The 10,352-nt window shown below is 36.9% G+C and overlaps 1 protein-coding gene across 1 annotated transcript; it reads left to right on the forward strand.

The window, feature by feature from the left end:
- The first annotated feature begins 253 nt into the window (after positions 1-253).
- Positions 254-8,373, forward strand: pcgf5a (polycomb group ring finger 5a). Its single transcript, XM_052580955.1, has 9 exons — positions 254-438; positions 1,939-2,205; positions 3,073-3,169; positions 3,270-3,325; positions 3,478-3,537; positions 3,624-3,769; positions 3,882-3,980; positions 4,214-4,303; positions 5,749-8,373. Exons 2-9 carry the CDS (start codon positions 2,094-2,096, stop codon positions 5,794-5,796), a joined length of 708 nt encoding a protein of 235 aa, XP_052436915.1. The 5' UTR covers positions 254-438; positions 1,939-2,093; the 3' UTR covers positions 5,797-8,373.
- The last annotated feature ends 1,979 nt before the right edge of the window (positions 8,374-10,352 follow it).

The raw sequence follows: 10,352 nt of genomic DNA on the forward strand, positions 1-10,352 counted from the left end.
GACAAGCTAACCCAGATTTCCCTTACATTTATTTTCAGACTCACTTGAAAAAAAAACTTCGTGTGTCATCGTTTCCAAGATTATAACATAATTTAATAGATTTTTTCCAATTCCATCTCTCTGTGGCCCGTTGACTTTCAGAGATTCACTTAATCATGTTAAAAATTAAGATGGTGAGAAACTGTTCCACACTGCTCTCTCCCTCCGCTGGTATCAATCCACAGCAGCGCGTAAACAAGCGCGTGAGTCCCCCGCCCCTTCTCTGCGCGAGCTGCTGCCAGTTCCGTGTCGGCCGCGAGTTTACTAGCCACGTACTGCCTGCACGCGCTCAATCCGCCGTCGGGCTGCAACGATCTGACTCTCTCTGGCTTTTGGAAACCCCTTTTTCCAGTCTCCATTAACGGCCCAGCACAAAACGAGGCGAGGCGATTAGTAACGGTGAGTGTATTTCGGATGGCTACGGAACGTGGGAATCTGCGCTACGTTATCGGTTTGGGGGTACCGAATGTGTGTAAAGTTTGGGGAGGGGAGAAATTGTGTCATGTGGTACGGCAGAAGCTGTGTGCCCGTCAGTCCGCTCCGCTGGAGCAGATAGATACATAATTACAGAATGTAAAAACGACGTCGAGAGACGAGCTTAACTTGCCATGTGTTATAATTTCCATGGGGATGACGTCACGCAGACCTTGACGCTCGCGCTGATGAGATAACGGGACTGTGACATACTGCGCGTTTCGTACGCACACTAAAAGCTACATAGGAACAGGTCATTGGTTTATAGTGCGTTTTAAAGAGACGTTCACAGTCCATTCTCCTCAGTTATTACGTAGTAGCCTGTGAGTTGCTGTTCTCCTGTATATGTATTACATAAAAGGCTGAGAGCATCGCAAGGACTACGTCGTCCTGAGAAATGATTGGACGATGACGTTGTTTTTCTGAATTACTGTTACATCGCATGCACATGTGTAAATCAGTTTAAAAAACTTTCTTCCTAAGAGAACCATTTACATATGTTATATATTTTCTCTTTTTTTTCTTGAAGGTGCGTTTAGAAAGCTTTTAGTTAGAAGTGTTATTCATTTTGTATTTTTTCCCTGCTGGATTTGGATATTGCAGAAATGTTGGACTTTCACAACTGTTTACCATCATAGGCGGGTTGTGACGACTTGCATAGTATCATGCTATTGGGGCATGTTGTCACAAAAAGATCAATGTGTTCAAAGACATACAATAATATCAGAGTAGATCCTGGTATATTTCATACACCTTTCACACAAGTACCTTATGTTTAGCAGCCTTTACTGACTTTACAAACAATTTAGAGTAGTTTATCTATGATTTGCCATTTTTTTCAGTGGTTAAACTGGGAATTAATGAAAGAAATACTTGCTTGAAAAAAGACGAAGAAAAATAGAGACTTCTAATAATCTCTATTTGATTTAAATAATGGTAAAACTACCACATTTAGTACTCACCCACTAAAAATATTGTTTGATATCCTACTTTTTGGGAGACTTTGGTCAGTTCTGAAATCATGCACTTGATTTTTTTCTTTGTTGTGTGTGCATTGGATGCAAAAAGAATAAGGGCCTCAATATTTCTGCTGAATCTGGTGGTTATATTGCGGTTGCATGAACTTAACATCAAGCCAATGAAAACTCAAAAGAACTTTTGAAATGACACACCCTTAGCTTTTCCCGTCTCTCCTGACAGGGACTTTCCTAAGAGTTTTCAGACTGAAAGGAGTCCTGAACTCTGAAACACTTTGACTAATAAGGCTCAGCTCAAGTCTGATTTGAGTTGGATTGGTTTCCAAACAGTCGGTGTGGCGTGAACAGTTTTGAGTCTTTGCTTGTCATATGGATACATAAAGTAAGTCACTAAATGCAGGTAACAAGTGTTCCTAAAATTAACTTTTATTTGTGATTTTTAAACTAGGGTGACTCTATCAACAGTAATGTCTTCAGATCGGAGTTACAGCTGCCTCAAAACCGAGGCGATGACAAAATCACATTGGCAACCCTGTGCTGGTGCACATGAAGAGCTGTGACTCTAGCTTACGATCTCCTGACCTCTGTGACCTTTGAGTCAAGATGGCGACCCACCGAAAGCACCTGGTCCGAGAATTCAACCGATACATCACCTGCTCAATTTGCCGTGGGTACCTGATAAAGCCCACTGCTGTCACAGAATGCCTGCACACTTGTAAGTCATCCATGTCTCACACATTGTCTTTATGTCCTCTGCGCAAATTTTTTTAACTCTTTCTGAGAATAAAAACAAACAGGATATTTTTGAAATCTGTATTATTAGAAATGTGTCAGAGTAAACTGGCATATTTATAGAATTGTTTTGTTTTCCATGAGAAGTTTATTAAAGACTTTTGTATTATTCAGCTATAGCACCTGCAAAATGTTATGTCATTATTATGTAATGGAAAAATGGCCTGCCCATACTTGCTTATCTGACCTGCCTCATATATTTATAAATGTTCCACACTTAGCATGCTTAACATTTAAATTCTTTGTGTAACCCACCTGAAAGTCTCCTAATGTTTGGTAGATACAGCGGTGAGGGTTTGTTTCAGAGCAGAGGGTCATTAAAATGACTTATTCACCTCTAAAAAAACCTTGTAGTGACCTTGAAATAAAATAAGTCAAAACGTAAATTCAAATTTAGCCTATATTAAAAAATAAAAATAATATAAGATGATAAAAAAGAAATTAAAAAAAGTATTACTTTGTGTATAAATAGTACTAAAATGACAAAAATAAAAATTGTTTATTTAATGCTGTAGTTGGTTACTGTAATTTACGGTATTTTCTAGTTTATTAGTGGCTTTATGAGTATAATTGTGTATTGGTGGCATTTATCTCTTAAATGCTGTCATTTTTATTGGTACACTCATTGTTCTGATTTAAAAAAGTAATCTGATAGTTATGTAGTTGCGTAATATATTGTTTTTAACTATTTTAACTTCAATGACCGTGTGTCATGTATGAGCCATCAAAAAGTATGTGACCTGATCCACTCATTCTCTTCTTCTCATCTTCTTTTTTCACTCTCCTCCAGTTTGTAAGAGTTGTATCGTTCAGCACTTTGAGGAGAGTAATGAGTGTCCGGAATGTGGGATACAAGTCCATGAAACCAACCCTTTAGAGATGCTGAGGTACCCAAACTCACCCACACTCATTTCTCAAATGCACTGATTAAGTACACACACAAGTCCTCCTGTGTTTTATATGGTATCTTGGCCTTTCTTTTTCCAGGCTAGATAAGACCCTGGAGGAGATCATCTTCAAGTTGGTGCCTGGACTAAGAGAGAGTGAGTGTGTATATACACATACATAAACAATTTATCCTCTATAATGCACATCTGAGATGCACTCTGTAGTTTATGTGGTTGTGTTTTGGTTACTAAGGATTTCTATATCTTTAATCTGCTTCTTTCTTTAAATGATTGTGTTTATTTACTAGAGGAGGAACAACAGGAAAGTGATTTCTGGAGAAAAAATAAGATCAAATCAAATGGAGAAGGTAATGCTTAGCTACTCCTCACACAAAACCCATAACCTCTCACGTACACAAGGTTAAAGACCAGATTTCCTTTGTCTATCTTCTAGATGGCCCTAGGGCTAAGAAAGCTCGCCTGAGTGATGAAGAGGACGATGATGGGAAAGGTGGAGACTATCACAGGAGTGATCCTCAGATCGCTATTTGTCTGGACTGTCTACGAAACAATGGCCAATCAGGAGAAAGCATAGTTAAGGTACATATAGACCGTATAGTTCAAAGTACGTATATGTATTCAAAAGATGTGTGTGGTGTGTGTGTGTGTGTGTGTGTGTTTATAATATGCACTTCTTTTCTCTCTGCAACAGGGTTTAATGAAGAAATTCATCCGTTGCTCCACCCGTGTTACGGTGGGAACCATTAAGAAGTTCCTTTGTGTAAAACTGAAGCTGCCAAGCTCTTATGAGGTAAAATACTGTGTTGTAACAGTCTCAAAGGGCTGTCAACACAGACAAATGCTTCAGATATTTATAAATGAGCTCTTACCCATCAACTGTGAAACTTGACAGTCTAATGTTTCTAGGGTTGTTCACTATATTTGTATGTAACACACAACATGCCATACTCTTTATGTGCCTATTATTTAACTTCATGAAATGTAATTTGCCTGCTGTGTTGAGACTGCACCTGTTTCTTACAGCTCGATGTTTTGTGTAATGGAGAGATCATGGGCAAAGACCACACCCTGGAATTCATCTACCGCACTCGCTGGAGACTTCAGGGTGACAGCGTAAGTGTGTATGTCTGGGGTAAAATTTGCCAATATTGTTGACCATGAATGTCCCTACAAGTATAGTAAAACGTAAAATCATCTACACTGTATGGACCATCCCACCATCCCTAGGAGGATGCTTAATCCTTATTAATAATTTGATGATAACTTTAGGATTTGAGGATGAGAAATATCATTATATCATGTTCAAATCTCAGTATAAAAACAACAGAAGTTATTACAACATTACCACCATTATTGAAAAACAAAGTGTTTTTGTGTTTGTGTGTGTTTGGAACATAGACCTGTGTCTAAAGGTGAAGGTGAAACTTTTTGAAAATGTACACATTTTGTTAACATTTACAGTCACCTTCAGAATATTGCATCTTGACTGGTATTATTCTGCTGTCTTAATACTGGTCATATATCAAAAAAATAATAAATAAAAAACAAATCGGCATATAGGTTTGTATTAAAAAAACCTTTCAAAAAGTTTGTATTTTCCCAGATTATATTTAAAACGCAGTATAAAATGCATAATCAGTTTTCTTCTGATCTGATAATCTTATTTTAAATGATTCATTCATGAATGTTAAATGTTAACTTTTTCTAAACTTGTCATTTTTAATCAAAACCCATAAATGATCTTCCCATAAAACAGAATTCCCTCTGATAAAATATGCAGAAGTGTCCAATCATTTAGTCCACTTTCTTACAGTCGACTGTAAGCTTGTATTCAGATTTGCCTTCATTTAATCAACAACCAAGTAATGAACCACAACCCTGCCTTAATTTTTTTTTTATCAATAATCCATTTCACTTGAATGTACATCACAATATGGAATAAAAGATCTGATACTTCTGTTCCAATGAATCTTTGACAATTTCCTTTAGTCAATGACAATATCAAAGCGTATTCCTTAATTTTGAAAACATGTTGTTTTTATAATATCACTCTTAATATTTTTACTTTCACACAGTATGAATAGGTTTTTATAAATAATTGCTTATTTTAGGAAGGGGGTCCCTCCCAAGGGAATCACCATAATTAAGCATCATTTGCATCACAAATTTGGCATCACCTCTGGACTAGAACTTTGACAGAGGAAATATTAAAAAGTTAGTTTGACCCTGAATACGTGGGTGTATTTGAAACTGTGTTAGTGTGTGCGCTCATGAGCAGAAGTGTGAACAGCTGTCGCTGAGTTGGTGGTTTGTGGGGGGCAGGAGCAAAAAAAAACAGTTCACACCTACTGACAGATCTATGAGTCATATTTCTCCAGTTACACACACACTAGAGGTTGACACAAAAAAAGGACACATTAATGCCCCTTCGTTTGTGTCCTTTCCTTTTACACCATAATAAAGTAAGATAGAAAACTGACAATATAATGAAAATGATACCCTGCTTAAATCAGAATATTCAAAGCTGAAGTCATTCTTTACTTTCGCTTTTACCCCAGGCTTATCCTATGGTTCTCGAGTACCGTCCAAGGATCGACTTTGGTTAAACAGCACTTACAGCTTTGCGGAAATCTCATGCAGACTGATGTCAAGAGATGAACAAAAAGCAGAAAAACTGAATGATTGTGCCTCCGTTGAAAGACAACAACACAAAGCCCCATGACTGACAGGACTGCTCTCCTCTTCCTGTGCACTGCTTCAGCCTCTACTCCTCCATTCCTCCCTCCTTCATGTTCCTGTTTGACAGTTGTGGCTCCGCCCACTGGCACTGTATCAAGTTTGATGATTATATTCTTCCAAAGCTTTCACTGCATGTTGTCTCTATGACGACGCCTTAGCGTAGAGCGGCCCATTGGGATTATCTGATAGCAATCTAGCACAGACAGTAAGCAAAAACTGCGCCCGGCCAGGTGACAGGAGTGAGGGGAAATGGAGACATTTTTAAGAAGAAGTCTCTCTAGATTTTAGATCATTTTATTAGGTGTTTTTATCTAAGATTTTGCACTAGAGGCAAATCCAAATGTCTCACTATACTATTGCTGTTCTGTGTTTTTCACTTAGACTCTCTCTCTCTCTCTCTTTTCTTTTAGTTACTTTTCTCTCTTGCTCTCACCGCCCACATTGTCCCTCATAAATTCAGCGACTCTTTTTCATGTCATCATTCTCTCTCCCTTTCATTCGCTCACACAAACTCGCTCTCTCTTTCCATCTTCCCTCACACTCTCTCATTTTTCTCCAATGGTGTTTTTGGCTCTGGTCTGAAGTATTGATGGATCTCATTCAGTTGGAATTGAATGAGAGCGCTGTAGATGTCCCAAAATAACAGCACTGAAAGGCACTCTGGGTAAGCGTTTTTCTTTCACATCGAGCTAAGGCCAAATCTTATATTCGTCCAAACCAGATCATTATCTTAATAGAATTGATCTAACATTAACTGACGCCAGATATGCTTAATGCCGTAATTGACTGAGAAATCTCATCTTAAAAAAAACAGTTGAATGGGGAATGACTGACGTGTGCCAGCTGCATCTCTCTAAGAGCAGCTTTGGCTCACAGGCTGTTGGTTGTAAACATTCTGTTTAATCAGAAATATATTTAATTGAGATCAAACAATCAAATTGACATCAACAAATGTTTGAATTTTGGTCCCACTTTATATTCGGTGGCCTTAACTGTACTTTAAATTTTAATTAATCATTTGATAAAATGCACTTATTTTGTAAGTTTTTACGTTGTACTTATATTTAAACAAATTACCTGCATGTAATTACATCTGTAATTACATTTATAATTACATCATTGAACAACCCTTATACCTTAACCCACCCTTAAGGCCACCTAAAGTGGGACCTGAATTTTAAAAGAAACATCCAGATTGTTAATAATACACGCTTTACAGTGTATTTTGAGTGTCGTGTGGAAAAACAAGTGTGCAAGGGACAACCAATAATACATTTGGTTAACCCTACTTTCACAAAATGTAAGAAAAGTCCAAATCTGGTATTTCTCTATGTGCTTCTCTACTACGCAGCATTTATCAAGTCATGGACATGTTTGTGAGGAGAGTTTGAGATTCAATCATCACATTGTTTTAAATACTGTAGTTAAGAGTGATATTTTGGAGAATTAGCTCAGATAAGGTCATAGGTTAAGTTCGTTTACATGACAATGTTAATCTTTAATGTATGTGTAGTAGCCTATGAAAGGAATATTCCATTTGAACTCATAATTACACAAGAAATAAGTGAACACCAAACTGCAAAAAAGTTGCCAAAACTATTTTATGCACATTCCCAGAATGCTTTTTGAGAATTAAGGGTTCAAAACATGGAGTTTTGCCAATCCAGATTATATTCCATTGAAAATCTTATGTGAAGGTACTTAATGTAGAACATGATTGCAGGAATCATTATGTGATTAATCATTATTTGTTTTGGATCATCTCAGGGGATGACAATTGGTGAAATGAGGGTTTGTTGTTCGTTGTTCTCCACTTCAGCTTTGGAATCAAGGAATCATAACAATGGGTTTTAGAAAGTCACTGCAGTGCTCAATACGGTTAATCAAAAGATGCATATAGAATAAAAATGACATTTGAATTTCTCGGCTACATCGTTTTCATGGGGTTGTACCCATATGTACCAATAGTGGAAATAAAGTTGTCCAAATGCTTCTTATGATAAGCTAAACCTTCATGTTATACCAACATGATCTATTGTACTGAATCTTAAAAATCAACAGCACTCTGTCAGTTCAGTAGAAATCTTGATGTTGTTGTTTAGGACAAAGGCCACTGGCTGCTCTCCAAAATCCAATTTCCTCCCCACTAAGAAAACATGCAAATCAAATATGAAGTGTCTTTGAGCTCTGATAATAAATATAATGTATTTTTGTATGTTGAAGCACTTATGTATATTTGAACCTATAATCAAAAGATTTTATGTCAATGCTTGTCTTTTCCTAATAGATGATGCTGCTTGGGGTAATTTATTCTTTTTTTTATACGTCCCACTGCCTGCTATATGTGTTCCCCATGTAAATGTTCGTACTGTTCATGAAAATCTTTATAATGCTGTTCATGACCTATTGTTATTTAATTAATGAACATTAAAATATGAAAAATAGTGTTTTTTTTATCTAATTTCTTTGACTTTAATCCAGAAACATTATTTAGCTGAAAACGTTCTGGAGTAAATTTTACTTGCATGACAGTATTGCCATAGGATCTATTACAAGTCCTAGATTGAAGGATTTAAGAAGTCTTTTTGTTATATGTTCATATTAATATAGGCTTATGGGCTAAAACCTGTTTCAAGTATGTGATGATATTAGTGTGAGTTTAAATCTGACAGTGAAAACAAAGGCAGGAATGTGCCTTCTTTTAGACTGTTTCTATGCACTGCACCCTGCCTCTCTTTCCCTCACTATTTTTCTCCCCCACTCATGCACAAGGAAGTGGAATGTGACATGCATTACTCTTACTCTTTGCATCACTTGTTCAGCTGTCTGTTGGCCATGCTGTTCAACTTACAAAAGAGAAGGTCAAAAATACTTAATGTAGGGCAAAGGCAAAACACACTTAACCACAAATTTGTAAATGCCCAATGGCACTTGCTGTAGTTAAAAACTTCGGTGTTTAAAATATATGATTGAGGATTTTAGAAGAACCATGTCAGCAATAATTTGTTTGGATGTTTAAGGGTACATTGCATGTGTATGCAGATTTTGTCAACTGTGAAAGGAAGCAGTTCCCAAAAATACTTTAAATGGGAAATTTATGTAATCAACAATAGTTCAGAATATAAATGTCCAAAACACTCACGTTCATCACTCAAATGAAAATAAACAAAGAAAGCCTGCCTCTTTCTCTCTCTCTCTTTAGTGTCCTCTTGCATGTCACAACAACTCTATTTTCAGTCAGGATGAGTTGGAGAATTCACAGCTCATTTGTTAAGTAGAGAAAGTGAGACTAAATCCATCCACCCCCTGCTAACACTCCAACATTAAACCATTGCTGAATAAAAAAGGAAACACATGCACAAATGCTGGGTGTTTTTCTCTTATTTACAATGAATTAAAGCAGGAATTCAATTTCATCCTCAAGGGAATATTTAGTGTTTAAAGCTTTAGCAAGTCATTGTTTGTTATTAGAAGAAATAAATAGAATTGGAAGACATTGCTGTTTACAAACAGGTTGACACAGCCCCGACTTGACCTCATAGTCCTGCCCCTAAACTCACACCATTGGCTGATGTTGGCATAGGGCAGCCTCCAATCTAGAGATAAGGTGTGTCCTATATCGTGTACTTACTTACAAGTCAATAACGTTCTGTAGTATAAATAGTGCAAGAAGTGCGTTCACAGTGCTTTAATTGTGAAGGGGGAGGGGTTATCAGACTCTGATTATGAATGACAAAAATAACCTTATATAATTCATACATTATATGGTTGAGTACATATAAGTGCATAGTGTATAATATGTCATTTGGGGAGCAAATATAGAATATACATTACAATTTTAATGTCAGTACTCGTATCACACAAATGCTAGTTCCATATATTGAAAGGGCTTTTTTTCCCATATCCATTTTCATTATTTTATGGTCACCATTAGCTTCATCAGTGCAAAAAAAAAATAAAAAAAATGCTGTCTAAATTGAAATGTTTAGAAACAGATTAAGGAGAGGGTGAGAGGAACAAACTGGTGTTTGATCTGTTATCCTCTCCACTCATTGCTGCTTTGTTGCATCATACAGTTGCTGTGTTTTAACCTTTTAGTATCCATAGGTTAATTACATCATTCATGAAAGTCACTTTCATATTCCCTCTTGAATCCTGTCCAATGACTCAGTGACACAACTGTTCTCTTATAGGCCTGTCACTGGCCAGATACTGGAGCTTATGGCTGGGTGTATTCTGGTAGCACTGTGTTCATTTGGATCTTGTTATCATGGATGATCTACTGTAATTAGAACCTCTCTAATCCAGGAGGCTGCTGTCAGTCATCTTCTTTCTCTACTTCTCTAACCTTTTCCTCACATGAAGAGATCTCATGATATTCCATATTTAGACCTAAAGAACAAGCCACATGGCACCAGTAGGA

The sequence above is a fragment of the Carassius gibelio genome, chromosome B17 (genome assembly GCF_023724105.1).
Source record: "Carassius gibelio isolate Cgi1373 ecotype wild population from Czech Republic chromosome B17, carGib1.2-hapl.c, whole genome shotgun sequence".
Taxonomy (NCBI): domain Eukaryota; kingdom Metazoa; phylum Chordata; class Actinopteri; order Cypriniformes; family Cyprinidae; genus Carassius; species Carassius gibelio.

Excerpts from the sequence above, each read along its gene's own strand:
- pcgf5a (XM_052580955.1), top strand. The coding sequence starts at position 2,094 with ATGGCGACCCACCGAAAGCACCTGGTCCGAGAATTCAACCGATACATC. Across the intron at positions 3,170-3,269 it reads AACCCTTTAGAGATGCTGAG|GCTAGATAAGACCCTGGAGG; the intron begins GTACCCAAACTC and ends TTCTTTTTCCAG. Across the intron at positions 4,304-5,748 it reads GGAGACTTCAGGGTGACAGC|GCTTATCCTATGGTTCTCGA; the intron begins GTAAGTGTGTAT and ends CTTTTACCCCAG.